Source organism: Cheilinus undulatus, linkage group 19 (genome assembly GCF_018320785.1).
Source record: "Cheilinus undulatus linkage group 19, ASM1832078v1, whole genome shotgun sequence".
Classification (NCBI taxonomy): Eukaryota; Metazoa; Chordata; class Actinopteri; order Labriformes; family Labridae; genus Cheilinus; species Cheilinus undulatus.
In genome coordinates, this window is record NC_054883.1 from 10,758,377 (window position 1) to 10,778,603 (window position 20,227).

Genomic DNA, 20,227 nt, shown 5'->3' on the forward strand with positions numbered 1-20,227 from the left:
ATATAATAGGTGAATTGTTTTTTTGTTTTTTGTTTTTTGTTTTTTTTTGTTTTTTTTTTTGATGGTTTCTTCCAAATTCAGACATTATTAGAATAAGAGACACAATAATCAATGTTCATTTTATTCTTTTTTGTAACTATTTGAACATCTAAAAGAAGCTTCAACAACCATATTTTGTTCGTTAAAAATAGTAGCATTCGTCGGAATGCGCTTTTATTTTGAAGGCGCCTCCACAGGAAACGCTTCAGTCTCATTCCGTGTGACTGACACAGTTTGGGCAGAAAGTGTCTTGTAACAGTTTGAAGTCTAAAATTAGGGAGGCACCCCAACAGCAAATGACGCAAGAGCACTAAAGTGGACAGTCTCCTCGTGTGTGCGTGTCAATGACAGGACTCCGGACCATGGAAACGCTCCCTACAACTTTGCTGTTGTTGATGACACCGGGGGTATTTTTGGATGTTGTTGTCATCTTTCCGTAACGGCCCGGCCGCGGCGTTCGGTATAAAGGACTCCTTCAAAATGCAGCTGTACAACAGTGTGCTGACACACTACCCGAGATCGTCTCGCAAAGTTACAATAACTTTATCGACCGCTTCTGAGCGTCTGAACGGGACTACAGCGAGCCCCCCTGAGGCCGAGAAAGAGGGATTCAAAGACCCAGGAACAAGCCCAGCCACCAACGGAGATCCGGCGCCTGAGACTGCTGCTTCTTCCGCAAACATGCCTGCTTTTTCATGTTACGAGGCTTCTTCCATGAGGCCGATTTACTTCACATCCACCGCTGAGATATTAATCCGCCGACCTGATGGAGTGGAGAGGTCTGTTCCTGTTCATATTGTGAGGGAATCCAAGACCAAACCCCCCTCTCCGGACTCTCAAAGTAATGGTGAGAGTATCCTCTGTGATTCTGATGTGATAGTGGACTTGATAGATCATATCAGTAATGGGACGGATGAATACCAGGAGCTGGTTGGAGGTACTTTTTTCAGCCATAACAGCATGTGTAGACCCCAAATAGAAGACAGAAGGATTGTGGGGGGTTCAAGTGAGGATGATACAGATTCCATGATTCATCCCTCCTTCAGAAGCAACGGATGGTCCTCATTACAGGAAGAGGAGCTAGTCCCCACCAGGGCAGCTCAACCCGAAGACCTCGTAAACAGAGGTTTTATTGCTCCAGAGTCTGAGGAGAGAAGGGCCTTCGAGCTCAGCGTTCTTCAGGAGGCATCTCAACAGAGACGGCAAGAAAAAGAGGACATCAACGATAAAGTCACGAGGTACCTGGCTGAAGTGGAGAAACAAAACAGGTACCTGCAGGAGAGGCACAAATTCAGGTACCACGTCATTCCAGACGGGAACTGTCTCTACAGAGCCGTGTCCAAGGCCACGTTCGGGGACCAGGCCAGACACTCTGAGCTGAGGGAGCAGACCGTCCACCACATCGCCGACCACCTGGATGAGTTCAACCCCATCATCGAAGGGGACGTAGGCGAGTTCCTGATCAACGCAGCACAGGACGGCGCCTGGGCTGGATACCCCGAGCTCCTCGCCATGAGCCAGATGCTGAACGTCAACATCCACCTGACGACAGGAGGGAGCTTGGAGAGTCCCACTGTCTCCACCATGGTGCACTATCTTGGAGAGGAGGACGTTTCTAAACCTGCGATCTGGCTGAGTTGGCTCAGCAATGGTCACTACGACGTGCTTCTGGACAGCTCTCTTCCCAATCCAGAGTACGAGGACTGGTGCAGGAACTCGCAGATGCAGAGGAAGCGAGATGAGGAGCTGGCAAAGTCGATGGCAGCCTCTTTGTCCAAAATGTACATTGAGCAAAATGGATCTGCGTGAAAGAAAAACACTGTATAATGAAAATTAAAGACAAACACTGACAGCAGACACAAGAACCACTGATCTGCCTGATCCACGTGCTTTAAATTATTTTTATAAGATTTTCAGGAAGACGTGCAGTGCACATACTTCGTGGTTTTGTAAGGAATTGCTAGATTAGTGGCAGAAATGTTTGAGCCTGGTTGTGATAGTGTGGGATATGGTGAAGTGAATGAAAATCTTCTGTTAGTACATGTCTGAGCTTTTAGTCGCCATTGTCTGCCTCTACATTATGTAAGATCTGTATAGCTCTGCTCTCTTTTGCACAGACAAGTCCAGAGAGTTTGATTTGTATCTTTGAGGACGATTAAACAGCCTTTTCTATTTTTTCCAACTTTGTTTGGGCTTTTTTGACAAAGTATTTTAAAATAAAGTCTCCAAAAAGCAGATTTGTAATGCTTTTGTTTTTAACAGCAATCCTTTTAAGGGAGTTTCCACTGAAATACTCATAAAAGGTATCTCTAACGTACAAAGTGCAGAATTTTGGGACCTGTACCTTTAAGAGGATGACTTGATGCATTACTCATCCTTCACTCTGCCGTCCTGAATTAAAAAGTGATGTTTGGAATACGTAATAAGAAGTGACTCCGTAGCCGACGACCTCTCTCTCAGGTCAGGCTGAAGTGATTAAGTGAAGTGATGTGAGTACACATGTCATAAGGGACCTGTGCTGCGTCAAAGCAAAATGGAGCTTTACAGCTTTAGAGTTCTCTGTCACAAAAAGTTAAATCTGATAGTGAGTAGAGGATGTCAGATTTTCTGTTTTTGGTTTCTTGCGTTTGTAGATGTGCAGTAGCTTCTTTTATATAGCCGTGTGGTGACAGCGCATTTAGGATATGCTTTTATGTCTAACCAGTGAAGTGTAGTCCAATATTCAGGTGCTTTTTTTTTTTTTAATAACTTTTATTTAGAACAGTGGGGTGTGACATCCAGAAATACACAACAACAGTGATCAACAACATCTTTGTACAAATATAAATACAAGAAATTTGGTACAATTGTAGAGAAAAAATAAATGAATAAATAAAATAATAATATATACATATACAAATGCACATGAAATAACCCAAAATGGACATTGCTCAAAATATATATTTAACTGTAGTGACAAATTATAATTCAAAACAAACAGAAATAGTACCATATGATCACTGACCTCAACATAGTGCATTATAAGCCCCGTAACCACCCACCTACACCCAAATAGACGCACGCGCACACTCACACACCCACACACACACCAACACTGTGCCTCACTGTGAAGGGGTAGAAGCCATTAGGTACAGGATAAAACCTTAACTGTCCTATCTAATCTAGCAATGCTCCGATTAATCGGTAGGCAAGCGGTGCATGGCATTGAAATGGGATATGAAGGGGTGCCATGTATGAAAAAATTCATCCCTGGAGCCCCTAACAGTGTACTTTATTTTCTCCAATTTGAGAAAAAACATGACCTCCCTGAGCCATCTGGAAAAGGACAGACTCTTGGGGGAGTTCCAGTGTAACAGTATTGTATGTCAAGCTATAAGAGATGTAAATGCAATTATTTGTTTCTGCCTAGAATTTAGAGCATTTAGAATTGTTTCAGTAGGGACACCAAAGATAGCTACATGAGAACATGGTTGTAAATTGAAACCAAAATATTCAGGTCTTTTTTAATCACAATTTGACACATTATTATATGACCAACAGAAAAATACTTTGATACTTTAGGAGAGGAAAGCATGTGCTTTAAAACCCACTTGTGTATTCTTTAAGGCAGTGGTTCCCAACCTGGGGTCCAGGGACCCCTTGGTCGGGGCGCCAAAGATCTTGGAGGGCACGGTCCTGCCTGCTCTGACGTCAAAATTAGATGTAAATATATATATATATATATATTTATATTTATTTAAATCATGATCAGACACAAAATGTATTAGGGCCAATCTAAAAAATAAAAACTGAGAGAACCTGCTAATTTTGAGCAAAAATTAAAAGGAACATTTTATTAAGAAAAAGAAAATTTAAACTTTGGAGTTTATGAATTCATATAATTACAAGAACTTAAACTCAGAATTTCAGAGTTTAAAAAAATTACAGGAAAAAATCACATTAACATGCTCAAATAGTCTCAAATTTTAACACTATAAAGTAATAAAAACTTAAGGTTTTAAAATTGTACATTAACAACACTGTAAAGTAAAAAAAAAAATAATACAAGAAACCAAACTGGAAATAGTGGTTGTATTTTCAACTTTTTGACTTTATAATCTCAAAAAATAAAAGATTTCGTTCGTGTACATTTACAACTTTTAGGGTCAAAAAATAATATGTATTTTCTCGGAAATTAAAGACTTTTAAACTTGAGAATTTTGAGTTTTTAATTGAAAATAAACGGATCCTCTCTATCATTATTTTCGAAGATGGCCCTAACACTGTCGTAATAATGGATAGTTTATGATCTAAGGTAACGTGTATTTTACCTCATTTTGGTGCCAAAGTTTTTGGGGTGATGTTAAAAGAAACATAAGATGAATATTTACAGTGTTTAATCTAGGGCTGTCAAAAGATGAACATTTTAAATCACAATCCCAGAATTTTTGTTGTTAATGGTGATAAATTGGATCATTTTAACAATTTTTAAATCCTACTGTTTTGTACTTAAGACCGTTTTTGTGTCATTATGGATAAATCTACTGTTTTAAACCAAGGGTAACCAACTTCCTGTTTGGATAGAAGCCTGCTTTTATTGGTAGATTGAAGATTTTAATAATTTGACCATGGAAAAAGAAACGTATTATGGGTTTAGAAGGAAATAAGTGGACAGTGAAAAGGTAAACGTTTGATAACACAACATGCACATGATTTTTGACTTGTTCACCGAGCTGTCTGGAAGTGAAATGAGACATTACAGGGATATTTCTGTATTTTTGGAAAGTGGGTAGTTTGAGGTACTTGTTGATAGTAGTATCGACCTCCAGTGACTTTAGAGTGTATTGCTCCTTTAAGAAATGCTTGGGGATGCTAGGCTATGGTGCTACAGATGGGTAAAGCAGATCAGTGTAGTTTAGCCAGTTTTAGGCCTAAAAACAATGCTGACTCGACTGTATGTAGTATCAAAAATATTTTGAGTGTTTAATTTTTCAAAGACTGTGTTTGGTACTATGTTGCATTGTGAGCTTTAGCTTCAGGCTACATGAACAGCTGTTTGTGCCAAACTGAATTTCTTTCTGAGTGAATATGAAAATGCTTTAGAAAAAAAAAATCTATATTTATACATTTGAGCCAACATTGTTTTCTGGCTAATCTTTTTTACCTTAAACTTACTAAACTACACAGTGATCCATTTCAAAATTGGTGCATAAACGAAATTGTGCATGAATAATTGTTTTGACCACTTCAACTATGCAAGCTGATACAAGATGTGTCTGATAAAAGCATCACAACTTCCTTTATCAGCCATTATCGCTCATCAAGTCTGCCGTCTGCTTCTTTCTCAGCCACTAGGTTAAGCTGATGCCTGGTGCTAGCATGGCTAGTGTTAATGCTGGACTTACTCTGGTCTTGACCCGGAGATTTCTGTTTTATGAGCCAAGAAGAGGCTACTTCACCTCCATCACATAGTCTTTCATCACATGCTTGACCCCTGAGGCCTTCAGTGGCTGTCTAGTCTGGAACAATGTGTGACCTTTTTATCCACCACCCAGTGGCTGGCAGAGCCTTGTTTTGTGTTTTATTATGGTGGAGAGGGCAAGTCGTGACTGGCTGGAGCTTCCTCATGTGGCTTCAATAACCGACCTGTGGGTCAGGACTCAGACTTAAGGAATGAGTGCAACAGAGGGCAAAAGTAATCAGCAGTATGCAACAGTGAAAGAAATCATAGGACATAGCCAAACGTTACAATAAATTCTCAATAGACAAGAGTACCTCAGCAGTTCTTAGAAGAGCTTCATAACTCAAACTCACCACATTATGGTAATTTTACATGTGTTAAGGCCAGGTGGGATTTAAAAAATAAAGATGTATGCTCAGCATTAGTGCAATATTCATTCTTCTGATCCATCTAACTATAATGTGCTTCATATGGCATTTGGGGACTTTATGAGGGCCTTGGGTCTTGCTGTTGAGGCCAGTGTGCTCCATGGTGATTTTATTTGGATAATCAAGATCTACTTTAATATAGTTTTATTATCTCTTGGTCCCTTATTAGTAATTTTGTGTACCTCATACTGGATACACACCTACAATGGTTGTATCTTAGGCCTACCTTTGCCTAATGGTCCAACCACCTATGACTGCAGTTGGAATGAACAATCTGTAATAGTTCTCCTTTCTGCAGGGTGGGTGTAACAGTCAGCTGCTGAAGGGACTGCTCAGGGCCTTAACAGTATAATGCAGTGGTCAGAAGCGTTGTCCATAATAGATGTCACCTCCTACTCTCACCCACTTCCTCCACAGAATCCAGAGGACAGTCCCAGACAGAACTGGCCCTCCTGAACAGTTTGTTTAGTCTTTTTCTGTACCCCTCTGTGCTCCAACTGACATTAGAGGTTGATGTTTATTATTACAACCCGTTTAATGGTAACATCTAGCATACCTATTGTGGGACAGAAGAAGACATCTGCTGTGCAAACTATGATCAATGACATAGTTATTTGAAGTATTGGTCTCTATTTCAGCTCAATCTTCGCAATGGCTGCATTTCTATCTCATATAGAAGTCCTAAGGGGACAAACACCCTTAAATGTAGTCTAACACTGTTTTTCTGTGATTCTGAGTAAATCTCGGTTCATTTCTTGACATCCTGCCTTAAATCTCAATTCTTTTCTTGAGATTTTGAGAAATTACCATATTCTTGTGGATAGAGCCAGCATCGTTATCCTGAGATAATGAGATACAAGTGAAGATCTACTCAAAACAATCAAAATTTACTCATGAAGGGAACACAGAGAAGGGTTTATGTTGCTGCTTCTTCCCTTTTTACTTAGTGAAGCACAAGAGAAAATAGGAAAACATGAAATAGTTCTATTTTTTTTTTTTTTTTTTTTTTTTTGCCTTGGGCCAAGTTAGTTTCATACTGTGTAGGTGTATTTATGTCAGTAATAAATTCACAAAGGATGCCCTTCAACAGGACCAGCTCTTCACCAGCATGTAGACATGGGATTCTATTAAGAAGAACTAGTGTGAAAACCATGATTACAGAAGTGGAAATATTTGCTTATAGGAGAAAATAAACCCCATTAGAGCTACAGGTTAGTCAAAAACATGTGTAATTCTGTAATATAGGATGATAGATGAGCTAATGTTGCTCTTTGTGAGTTCTGAAACTGCAGCTTTCATTTAGGAAACAGTAATTTGCTCTATAGTTATGCAATATTGAAAAAAGTCCCAGTATTGTTTAACCATCCCATTCTGATGCCTTCTGAACAGTGTGATGGTGTTATATGTTTCTTCCACTAGATGGTAGTGTAGCCCCCCTATAAAACACTTCCAAAGTTTAACTAGAGTAGATTTTAACTGTCATTTATGCAGGTACACTTCAGTACAGATATACCGGGATTTGTGTTTGTGGGCTCTGGTGTCCACTTTATAAAGTTAGAAGAGCAGCATAGAGAAAAAAGTCATTATTTCACCAGTGGTTCTCAACTAGTCTCAGGACCTACCACCACCCCCTTAAAAAGAAATTAAACCCAAAATTGAATAATTTGCTATCACACTACTGTATTTAATGGAAAACTTAACATGTTCTTCAGATGAAAAGACAGGACAAAACAAAAATTTTTAAAAAGCACATCATGACAAAGGCCCTAGGATGACATGTATGCATGCATTTTATTTTATACCTTGCTGTGATAATGCAAATGTTGGTTGTTTTCCAGACATCTCAAGAAATTAGCATTATATCATGGGAAAACCAGCTTTGTTGTCCTTATTATATAAATAAGTCAGGATCTTTAGAAATAAGTTAAATTTACTTGTTATCACAGCGAATCAGAACCATACAAGACTTATGGAAGAGGGCCTATGACTCCTTAAGGCCTCCATACATCATAAACTACAACTACAACTTTTTCCACACACACATTTGTGTCCCATTAAGAACACCTCTGTGACCACCTTTTTTTTTTTTTTTTTAGATTTATTTTGGGGTTTTGTATGCCTTTATTAGAGAGAGGACAGTGGATAGAGCCGGAAACAGGGAAGAGAGCGGGGAGAGACAAGCAGGAAATAGTGCCACGGGCTGGATTCGAACCCGGGTCGCCTGGGTACATGGTGCGCGCCTCAACCACTCCACAACCGGCGCGCCCGTGACCAACTTTTAGGTCTCGCACCACCTAGATGATACTTGAGAGCATAGGCGATTTTAGACCCTTTTTAGGGGTGTTCAAGCACACCTAAATTTAATCTCAGCACCCCTGAAATCATAAAGGAAATCTGACCAAAATTTTGCAAAAAGAAAGGTTGCTTACTTTTGATGAGACTATTTATCCACCCATCCATCCATTTTCTATACCGCTTATCGCTTATCCCGCGGGGGCTGGAGCCTATCCCAGCTGTCATTGTGTGAGAGGCGGGGTACACCCTGGACTGGTCGCCAGTCAATCGCGGGGCTGACATAAAGAGACAGACAACCAGGCACGCTCACATTCACACCTACGGCCAACTCAGAGTCACCAATTAACCTAACGAGAATGTCTTTTGATGGTGGGAGGAAGCTGGAGTACCCGGAGAGAACCCACGCATGCACAGGGAGGACATGCAAACTCTGCACAGAAAGGCCCTAACCAGGAAGTGAACCAGGGACCCACTTACTGTGAGGCAACTGTGCTAACCTCTGCACTGCTGTGCAGCCCATGACAATATTTAACTGTAGACAATTAAAATATTGTTTTAAATGTGCTGTATAGATAAAGTTTACTTAATACTTAAATAAATTTCATTACAGTGTCGAGAAATACACTCAAATAGTTTTCCTTAGAAAAAGTAGTAAAAGAGATGCATTTTTACCAGAGAAAGTCCTGTGTTCAAAACTTAATTGATATATTACTAATAGGGTATAGTGTTAAAATATGGCTCAACAATGAATAGAATTACCTATGCTGAATGGCTAACAAAGTAATAAATAAATAAATATCAGTGATATCTGTAAAGTATTCATCTTTTTGGGCACCAGTTTAGCTCAGTCGGTGGAATAGGCACCCATTTACAAAGACTACAGTCTGGTCATGGGTATCTGTACCATCTGGTACATGTCTTCTATCAGGTAACGCCAGAAAGCCCCAAAAGATTCTTTAAAAGTCTGAAAATGTTTATCAGTAACCTGGCACACCAGATAGACTGTTTCATATGCATGGATATATTTTACATTAATTTAGAAAAGCTCCATACAAGGCGTTTGTGAAGGGCAGGACTTAAAAAATTCTTGGAAGGGGATTGGACGAACAGTCTGTCACATTTATGACAAGCCAATCAAAGTGACAAGAGAAAATGAGGTAGTAGACATGCACTGCTTCAGTGTTAACCTGAGCTGCACAAGCTAGCGCTGCTGTAGTTTATAAAAGCAGAGCTTGTCAGCGGCAAAAATTCATGCCGAAGCAGTCTGAGAGAAAACATCTTTTCCGTCATGAAATGCTTTTAGTGTGACTCTTTGCTCTTGTTTCAATAAGGAAATGTAGTCTAGTTCTGATAAAACTGCTGCTATTCTGCAGCTACATCCAAGCTTATCGCTACACGGGTGGTAGCCATTGCATACCGATTTACAGCTAAATCTTGCCAATAACTATTGCACTCATGCTGAAGCAGGCCAGCAGTAGAGTGAAAATAACTTTTCCGTCATGACAAAAGTTTCAGTGCTATTCTTCGCTCTTTATTTACTCAAGAAACATGGTCCAGTTAAAAAAAATGCCACTATACCATGTCTAAATCCAAACTATTTGCATCACTGGTGGCAGCCTTTGCTTTGCCCTTCTGTATTCTGCTGTGTTTCTTACTTTGGAAGTCGAATGTTGGAGCTGGGGATGACGTCACACCTAAGTTGAATGCGTTCCATTTGCTATGACTATCTAACCTGTGGTACTGAAGTTGCCTCGACTTTCCGAGTCAGAATTCCAAGTTAGGGGCACATTTTTGATGATGTATACTTGAAAATTCTCAGTTTCGAGTTTAAATGCAATGTACCATTAATCCCACATTTAGCTACCGCCTAGTTGTCCTCAAATGATGCTGATTGGTCTGAACCATTATCGGGTCTGGCCTCAACATTGTAGATTGGTACTTTGCAAGCTGGATTTGCCTGATGACAGACATGGGATCTGGCAAATCCACCTGCTTTGCAAGGTTTGCATATAAGAGCGCTTATTACAAATCTCCTGCAAAATATTTTGTGGCCTAAAATTCTCATTACTACAAGTATGCTGTACTATATGTTGAAAACTAGTTGTCTTTACATTAAATAAGATGTATTGCATGTGGACTTCAACCATGCTCAGAACTCTACATGTGATTTTTAGAAGCTGAGCACCCCTAAAAGTCTGAGCCTTGAAAGTTTCACATTTGCAGATTACTGCAATAATGTGATTTAAAAAAGAATAGTTTTGACCACTCTTTTATAAAGTTTGTTAACTGTGAGGTACATTTTCAGACGAAGATTATTTCAAAGAAGATTAAAACTTCATGTAAGAATATTAATATAAAGACTTTAAATCACAGCACAGCTTCCTACCAAACTTTATTACAGGGTTATTATGAATCACTTGGCTCGAGCGTTTTGCACTGATGACGTAACCCTGCAGTCATGTGGACATTAGGAAAAAAAAAAGTTTTTATCTTTTTTAATGCGGGAGGAGAGACGGAGCCTCAGCCTGCGTCAGAGCGTCTCCCATGGAGCAGAAAGTGTCAGGATAGAGAGGAGCAGAGGGCAGGTGTGACTGGACCTGGAGCAGAGAGAGAGCGCGAGCCTGCTGCAGTACTGGCACGCGGTCAGGAGCACACACCAACTTACACACTCTCACTCACGCGCGCGGAGGGAGCAGAGGAAAAGTCAATGACAGACGCTTCCCACCGGTGTGAAGGATTCCCACGCGCTCTGTAACGCTCGGTACAGGCTCGTGCTCAGAAGTTACCGGATACTTTGAAACAACAGAGAGGAGAGAGGACACAGTCGGTGGTCGCGTGGCTCTAACCTGAGAGAAAGGTGGTCGTTACCGGACATGTCGGGACACCGGGTGCAGTTCGCGGACCTTCCTCCGAGTCAACATAAAGCAAGTCCCAAATTTCACAGTAAGGAACATTTAACTCTATTTTAACGTCTGCTGACCATTATTTCACCTGCTCTTCGAAAACTCAAAGTTTTTATGCTTAAACTCGACGAAGCTTTCCTTTAGGGATGTACAGTAAACCACAATTAACAATAAAACATCACTTAAGTCTGAATTTTCACACTAAAGATGAATTAAACAAACAAAACCCGCACGTAGCAGGTAAAATTCAAGCTAGCTGTCAGCTACTCTCAAAGTAAATGTAGCAACTTTAGCCTTAAAAATGGTATATTGATTTTTGATTAATGAGAACTGCTGTGAACAGCTATAGCTATAACTTTCAGCCTACTAATTCTAGAGAAGTTTATGTAATAGGCTACTATTCTTATCAGTACAATGTCATTATAACAGTCAACTTCAAGAGCTAAAGTGAATGTTGGTTTTCCCTCTGTTAGTACAATCATAAGATAATCGACTTAAAGGCCACACTATTTCAATTATAACTCTTTTAAAAGAAACTCACTGCATGCATTCATAGTAAATGCATGATTTTTTTTCTTTGCATACCACATTATAGGAGAGAAAGGAAATTATACCAATAACTAGTTCCCTAAATTGTCCAGCCCTACTTTCTTCCTCAAGCTGTCAGCACAATACCAAATTCAGGTTCATTTCTATTAGTTCTTGGGGAGGAATCAGACAGATTTCATGCTAATATAGCTCAGAAATAGCCATGTGAATATGTATTTTACCTTTATTTCACACTTAAAGTAGCTATGCTATCATACTGTACTGTGATTCTGCTCCATTGAAAAGAGAGGTTTGAGCTTCTTTCTATGGCAATACTTATCTTACAACTGAAAACCAGCTTTTTAAATGTAGTTTTTTATTCAGGAAAAAATGCAGCTGTTTTGTTTGTATTGAAACTGTGACAGCTGTTTCCTTCAATGTTTTCATTGCTCACATGACATGAATGTTGCTGCACAGAATGCATTTGTGATGTGTATCCTCCTCATGCGTGACTTGTTTGTGGAGGCAGAGATGAACCTTCACTCTCAATGTTCTCTGCTTGTGCATCAGCGCTGTGATCCCATTCAGTGCCCGTTTAATACACTTATCTGAAGTGGCAGTTGCCCTTTACGTGCTTCTGTTAACTTTTCATCCTCGTGCTCCATCTTCGTAAGGTGACACTCACCTTCAGATGTATCCAGGGAGCACTTTAATGAACCCATGGTCTAAAAGTATAATAGAAATATGAAAAACGTCCTCAAGGGCTCCTTTGCCTGAATGACTCAAAGACGTGGCTCTGATTGCATGTGAGGTGTCACAGTTGCAGCCGTGCCTGCCTCTGCTGCTGCGTGCTGCAGTGTTTGCACTCCAGCATGAGACACAGAGAAGCTTAGCTCATCTCCATGGTGACAGGTTGAGTGACAAGACACGTGAGCAAGGGTGCAATGGAAAATTGCCAGTTTGCTGCGAAGCCCTCCAAGAGGGTTGCATGTACAGAGCACGCTGGTTTTATGACATGATGTGAAAGCTCCTGATATATTTTGAATCCATGATGGCAGCTGTTCTGTCAGCTTGATGTGATTCTTTGTGCTCTGTCACAGTCACTCTGTAACATGCATATAGGCAGCTGGGAGAAAAGGGCTGATTTTTTTTATGCTGTTCAAGCTCAGGTTGCATGCAGGGCATGCTGGGTCGGAGCGCGGAAGGACAGAACGGCTGCTTCAGCAGGAAAACGGCACATTTCTGACTCAGCCAGTCCACTCCTTTTCTTGTCCAGATGCAGGTGACAGAGGGGTCAAGTTTCACTATTATCTCCTTCTATTTCTCTTTGTAGACACTAAGACAAACTCACTGTCATTCATTGTTATAGGCCACGGATTATGTTTTTATCACTTACTCCTTCTATTACCACCTGGAATAGAAATAGCACCTGGGTGGCAACAGAAAAGAGGTTCATCCATCACTCATTTCAGCAAATAATTATCTTCACCTTGAGGGAATTCTGTGGGTGGTACTGTTTGTTCTTCTTGTGTTAAAGCAGTAATGGACAACATCATTATTTGAACATTTTTGAAAAGCCGTGCTCATTGTCGTGGAGTCTCCACACATGAAGTCGTCGCTGAGACTTTTATCTATTTTGTGCTGATGAAGTTTTTTTGCGGTGCTCTTGTCTGTTTAGCCATAGTAGCTGTTGCGGTTAATTAACTTCTCCTCACTGTTGCAGCTTTTGGCAGAGGAACGCACAATCATTTCTTTGGCTTGATTGAACAAGTTAAATTATCACTGCTTTACCAGTTAATAACATCAGAGGGTGGAGAAAGGGATACAAGTTAGATAGTTATGCCCTCATTTGACACTTTTTTTGAAAGCATGTTTTCAGACTGCAGTCTCCATTGTTTAAAGGACTGTTATCATCTGGCAGAAACTGTAGATCGCTGGTCATCAACTGGTGGCCCTGGGGCCAAATCAGGCCCCCCAAAGCTTCTCGTCTGGCCCCCAGAAGATAATTAAGCACAGAAAAGCAGGAAAAGAAAATGTTTTAAGTGTGTCTTTTGGCTTTAAATGTCTGCAGCTGTTAAATCCACCCCAAAAACAAGAAATATTGAAATAGTTTTAGAATGACTTCACATTTGATCTGTTACAGAAATTCACTTGTCAGCCATTATTAGTAAATAATTAAAAAATGTGTTAAAACTGGCAAAATGACCAGATAAAGTGGTGAAAAGGAGTGGCAAAAATGGATGATACACATCTAAATGGGCTGTGGAGTGGCAGAAAGGGACAAAAATGTGCAGGAAAAGTGGTGAAAAGAGGTTAAAATGTGGCAAAATATTAGTATTAAAGGAAAAAGGGGCAAACATTATATTAAAAATGGGTTAAATTGCAAAAAAAGTAATGAGAAGTGGCAAAAATAGACAAAAAATGGCAGAATAGATAAAGAAGGGATAAGAAAGGCAAAAAAGTGGTCTAGAAGAGTTTTCTTTAATTGGAACTCTGGCCCCAAGAGACTCTGTCAAGACTAAATCTGGCCCTTGTACTTGATGGCCCCTGCTGTAGATCTTCCATCACATTTTAACCCAGAAGCAAAAGGGAGCAGCGAGGTTGGGCATATACTTTACTGATGGGTTCAAGGCCGCTTTTATGTAGAAATTATTCACTAACAATGGAATCATTTCTTGTGTCTAGTTTAAAAAATGTTATGGGGCACAGGTGGCCCAGTGGTTTAAGGCGCGCCCCACGTACGGGCGTGCCGCATGTCTCTCCCCTGCTCTCCTCCCTGCTTCCTCCCTATCCACTGTTGTCTTCTATCAAAATAAAGGCACAAAAATGCTTGAAATAAATCGTGAAAAAAAAAAAAAAACGTTCTACATTTCGACATCAGTGTTTTGTTAACAACCTCTGTGCACACAGATTCACTAAAGGCATTAGTAAAATACAGTTGAAACCAGAAGTTTACAAACAGAACAAAATACACATAACCTTTTTTTCCTCACTGTCTGATCTGAAATCAGACTCAATCAACTGTTTGGCCATAATGACCGCTGTTACATTTGAAGGAAAAAGGGCAAAGCTTGCAAGCCTGAGAACACCATCTCAACTGCGGAGTACGATGGTGGCAGCATCATGTTGTGGGTGTGTTTTGCTGCAGGAGGGACTGGTGCACTTCATAAAATAGGTGGCATCATGAGGAAAGAAGACGTAGAAATATTGAAGCAACATCTAAAGACATCAGCCAGGATTCCAAACAGACAATGACCCTAAGAATACTGCCAAATTAGTTACAAAGTGGCTTAAGAACAGCCGAGTCAGTGTTTTGGAGTGGCCATCACAAAGCCCTGATCTCAATCCTTCTACAAAAAAAATTTGTGGGCAGAGCTGAAGAGGCTTGTGCGAGCAAGGCGGCCTGCAAATCTGACTCAATTACATCAGTTCTGTCAGGAGGAATGGGCCAAAATTCCAGCAAACTCGTGAGAAGCTTGTGGAAGGATCCCCAAAACATTTGACCCAAGCCATCCAGTTTAAAGGAAATGCTGCTACCAATATGGAGGAAATACAAACTTCTGATTTTGAAGAAAGAAAAGAATTCTCTTACTTAATATCCTTGCATTTAGCAAATAGAAATGATTTTGGTAACCCTAACTGACCTAAAACAGGAAAAGTTTAGTCTGATTTAATGTCAGACAGTGAGAAAAAAGGTTGTGTCTTTTTATACAGTGTATGCAAACTTTCGGTTTCAACATGCCAAGCCAGTAGTTGGCGATGTAACTTCTTGATGTAGAAATAGACATTCAAACATTCAAAAAAGCTTTGTGTGCAGATGATGGTAGGATTGCTACTCCAAGGAAGAAGAAGAGTGCTATTGCAATTGCAATCCACTAAATTTTGCATGGCTATTGACTGGATCCAGGGGTATTTAAAAATAGCCATGGTATTGCTTGAAATACTGTCATAAAGATGGTGCTGAGTAATGTGTGCATGTTTATCATAAATGCCTTAAGAATGTGTGACTGGTATCAGCAGCACCACTGCCTGTGTGTGAACATGTTATTAAAGTGACTACAGAACTCCAGTTAATGATGTTGGGCTATTTGTCAAACAACAAACAAGGAACGAAAAAGTACTCTGGCATATGCTGTTGTGTGTCATGGCATGACACTTTTTCATAGCACTACAGTCTTCTCTATATTCAAACTGTTAAACATTCGCCACTGGCTGCAATGTGATCGGTGGCAACATGAGTTTATAAAGACTTACAGTTCTCTTTCTTGGGGTGAATCAGTGATAAGAAACGATCAGAAGTTAATTGTTAACCATTGGTGCTGCAGCACAAACATCTGACACAATTAAAACCCTCAGATATTTTTATGAAATTCTTAAAACGTGTTAACCCCTTTCTATGTGGTTTCTAGATGAAGTTTAAAGGTACTTCTTGGTTGTTTAGGGCACTAAAGTAGCCTGGAACTTTTTATAAGCTTCTTTCACTGCTAAACAGCTCACCATTGATGTGCAATGCGAAATAAATAATATTAACAGCTGGTTTTTATCTGTTTAAAAGCACTGACGATTACTTAACATCCCCAGATCCTGTCTGATAATAGTAATGGGTTATTATTTCTCATTTTATCTTAGAAGGAGAGCGAGGGAGAAAAAGAAAAGAGACAAATCTTCATTCGATCCTCTGTCCTGATGTAACTCAGTTCACCTGAAAAGTGTGAAAACAGCGATGAAACTAAAACTCACTTTCAGCGCTGCTTGAACATTCTCATTGGGATTTTTTTTTTTTAGATTTGATGCATTTTGTAGAAGGGCTGAATGAAACACCCACAGAGCGCTGTGTTTGCTGTGCATGCTGGTAAGTGCTTGGTCCACCCAAATGGATACTGCCCAATCCTAACTGGATCCATAATGCATGTGTGAAACCTCTCACACACTGAAGCCGTATTGCTCTTGTGTAAGCCTTCTTTTTCAGAGGGAACTCTGTATTTAGAGTTGTCTAGCTGCCAGCCAAACAGTTGACTAATCACTGAATTACAGCTGGCTACTATTGTTGGCTTAATAAAGTTTGACGAACAAGTTGTATCTTACATTTCCTGCCCATTTTAGAAGCACTAATCTCTGCTAAAAACTATAATGCTCGTGTAAAGATGTCATCTGTCTTAACCCTGTCTTGGGGAGGATCTGTGTGGGTAGCCAGGAGCTCTTATGCCTTCAGACCTCCCTCGCAGGCTACTTCTTCCACTGGCAGACTACTTCATATGTCTGTGGAAATCTCAGCATGATGGCAGTTTACATGACAATGACACAATGGTGGTGTTTTCAAAAGTTTTCTCTCTGCTGGTTTTCAGGCACCCAAAATGCCATTGTCATAGGCTAACAGCCAAAATGCAACTGAAGGTGCCCATTATCAGTTGAAATTGTTATCGTATTAACATGGCCTTAAAATCCTTTCAGTTTTATCCAACATGGTCCCTGATGGATAAGAACAATCCATCCTGGTACTTTGCCCAAACAATGCCAACCCCACCCCTTTCTTAGGGAAAGTATTCCATAAAAATGATTGCAGTAAAAGGGAAAGATTAGGTTGTTATTTATTTAAAAGCTTGAAATATGAAAACTGTGCAGTTAAATGGTTATTGGGAGCCAAAATCCAATGGCCAGTGAGATAAACATATAATATAGGGCATTCATTTCATAAAACAACATCACATACCTTATATGTGTTGGATCTTGACACTAGAATTTGGTAAATAAGTTACTTAATGTGTGGAAAAGCTGTTAACAGGCAGACAGACTACAGCTCCTGTTGTCACAGTGATCTCTAGCTTTAAGTCATTAAGAACACAGCTCTGGTCCAATATTTTCCCGCTTTTGTCCTCTCTAGTTTAAGACAAAAGACACAGAACTCTTCTTTGACATTTTTTTTTGTCATTTGAGAATAATAAAACATGCCTTAAATTATGGCCTTTAAATTAATTAAGGCACAAAACACAACAAAACGACTTTTAATCACATTTTCACTGCTGTTTTCTTACCTCCTTCCATTCAGTCTGAGGCCTTATTTTCCCACAAATTGGGGCACAGTCACATTGGAAAGCAGGAAGTGACGTTGTAGTGCTCTTATCCATAGCATGGCTATTAAGCTGGAGAGAAGGTGGGACTTTCTGTTTGAATGAGCAATAGCTGATGAGAAGAGAGGGGGTCGCTGATAGGCTGAGGATAGCAGGTGTGTAAAGGAAAGGGCAGAAACACTCCGAGCTACCTTGTATGGAATTGTTTGGAATGAACAAATGACATGTTAATTTTCAAAAAATAAACTTAAATCTGGGAGTCTGAGAAGGATGTGTTGGACCAAAGCTGAGTGAGCTGGTTTAGGTGACATTGTGTCAAGAAGAGAAGCTCTAACAAGAGGTCCGCCTTTCTTGCCCTGAGCTTGGCAGCCACATGCAAGTATGGCACGGGCAGCAGATGCCTGTAAGCCCTAGACAAGAGTAACTATATCTCTGGGCTGCCTTCTTTGTGATAAAAGTTATATTAAGGTCTCTTAAGCACAACCAGAGAGCAGGCAATGTCTTAAATGCACTTATAAATTTGCAAAGTTTTAACATTATTATGCACATGCCAGTGTATTTGTGCAATATATGCAGTGTGCAGGAGTTTGCTTTTCTCAGCTAAAAACATGTAATACTTCTAATTGCATGCATAGGACTTTTAATTTTGTTGCCATGATGTAAAAGGAGTTTTAAGTTCTGGTTTCATGAAGCCCTACTTGTGTTAGGGCTTCTTTTTGCAGTGTTCCCACTCATTTCACTGCTGTTGCAGCGGGAATTTTGAGAGCCAGGACAGCTTTCACCTATTTCTCACCAGTGATTTATAGATGTCTGGAACTTAACAGATGGAATAAATTTTGGCAGAAATGGAATCACAGGCATTGCAATCATCATTGTTTGCATTGTGCTTCAGATTATAATTGGACTAACAGGTGTTTTGCTGCACATTGGATCAGTAAAACAGTTTGTCTTTCAGTAAACTGTTACACATCCTGGACAGCTGCACAATGAGTCACAATGTATTCCGTCTCAGGTTTTCAGCTCAGTTTGAAGATGATATCAACAGTTTCTGTAGACGGATGTGAAGTCCTGATTGGATAGCTTCTCTTTTCCCGTTCATATGGTAAAACATTCCCATGAAAAAAAGGGGCTGGAGCACAATTCCCAGCTCAGTCTTTACAAGAAACATCTTAAATCTCTGCTTGCTTTGCCAAGAAGTCTGCAAGCTGATGTTGTTACAGAAATTCATTCCAGAGACCCTTCTTCATTAGTGCAAGTCAGTCATGTTTCTTTGTCCATGCGCCAAGTTAGACTATCAAAAAGGCTTCTTGTGAGTCCAATTTTTTTTTGACACACCACTGCAGTCTTTTAATCCCCCTTTCAAGAGCCATCTGCTTCCACACTTTGCTGTCACTGTGGGTTGTATCAGCACTTTACCCCTCATACTCCTTTGAGATTATTAAGAGATAATAAAGTTACCCAGCTCCAGGTTTGCAATGTTATGGATATTCTGCTTTTATTTCTCCTGTTTAATATTTTAGTAGAGTGTAAACATTTGACAATCAAACTATGATCAGACCAAAGAAGCTCTGGGATTTTGGGCATTTGGAGAGCAAAGAAACTACCATTACCTTGATAAATTTGAAAATATAGAGGTATTCTCTCTTGATCAACAGAAGAGAAGAAAAAAGAATATAACAGGCAATAAAAGTGAATACTTAGAAATCTAAACCATGACAATCTGACATAATGGACACACTAAATATCATGAAAGCATTATGGGAATGATGGCCTGTTAAAACTTTAAATGTGTTGATTCATGTAAGAATATATGTAATATTGGTATGTATAAAACATTTTTAGAAGGGAGACCTTCAAGCAAGAAAAGAAAATTAATGGTGGATGATACACCTAAATATAGAGAAAGTGATATCCATTATCAAAGAAAGACTTACACATTGAGGCATAAAACCCAAGACCCTTTTTTTCAGCTGAGAACCTGTGTATATAGGTAACTAGTAGTATCATTCATCTGATAGGATCCATATTGTGACATTTTAGTACATTTTCTGTTACTAGAATGCACAGCAACTGCAGACTAAAGGTCCTTGCACACCAAGGGCGTTTGTTTTTTAAGAGTGATTTGCTTGAAATAATTTTAATTCCAGCATGTAGCGAGCAAATGCAAGTTTTTATGCCTGCAACGTAAAATTGGGCTTCTGTTGTTTTGAACCGTGGTCGATTTATTCACCCCCTACGAGCATGCATCTGGCCAATCAAAGCACTTGTTGTTCTCCTCTCCACATCACATGCTTTTCCTCTTGTCATATTTCTCTGTCAGTGCTAACTTGTTTTTGTCTTTGATATTATGTAGCTAGGTAAGATAAGGAGACAGGCAGCAGGAAGCCTGACGATGTTCATGTGAACGTGAATGCGCACTACGCACTGCTGGAGCTGTTTCCAACCAAACGGGACTTTGATCCAATAAAACCTTAACAACAACGTCTCCTTTTACCTCAGACATACAGTTAATAAATGCTCCAGATC

At 39.8% G+C, this 20,227-nt stretch overlaps 2 protein-coding genes across 2 annotated transcripts in view; both read left to right on the plus strand.

The window, feature by feature from the left end:
• The first annotated feature begins 238 nt into the window (after positions 1 to 238).
• On the plus strand, positions 239 to 2,507 carry LOC121527077 (OTU domain-containing protein 1). Its single transcript, XM_041813762.1, has one exon. It carries the CDS (start codon positions 457 to 459, stop codon positions 1,846 to 1,848), a length of 1,392 nt encoding a protein of 463 aa, XP_041669696.1. The 5' UTR covers positions 239 to 456; the 3' UTR covers positions 1,849 to 2,507.
• An 8,248-nt stretch (positions 2,508 to 10,755) lies between these two features.
• si:ch211-285f17.1 (sickle tail protein) overlaps positions 10,756 to 20,227 on the plus strand; it is a 207,596-nt gene continuing 198,124 nt past the window's right edge. Inside the window, exon 1 of the mRNA XM_041814795.1 lies at positions 10,756 to 11,145. Within this exon, the coding sequence (XP_041670729.1) occupies positions 11,076 to 11,145 (70 nt within the window). The 5' untranslated portion in view covers positions 10,756 to 11,075. The remainder of the gene's footprint in view (positions 11,146 to 20,227) is intronic.

Bases quoted from the DNA above. Each gene is read 5' to 3' on its own strand.
- LOC121527077 (XM_041813762.1), top strand. From the start codon at position 457: ATGTTGTTGTCATCTTTCCGTAACGGCCCGGCCGCGGCGTTCGGTATA.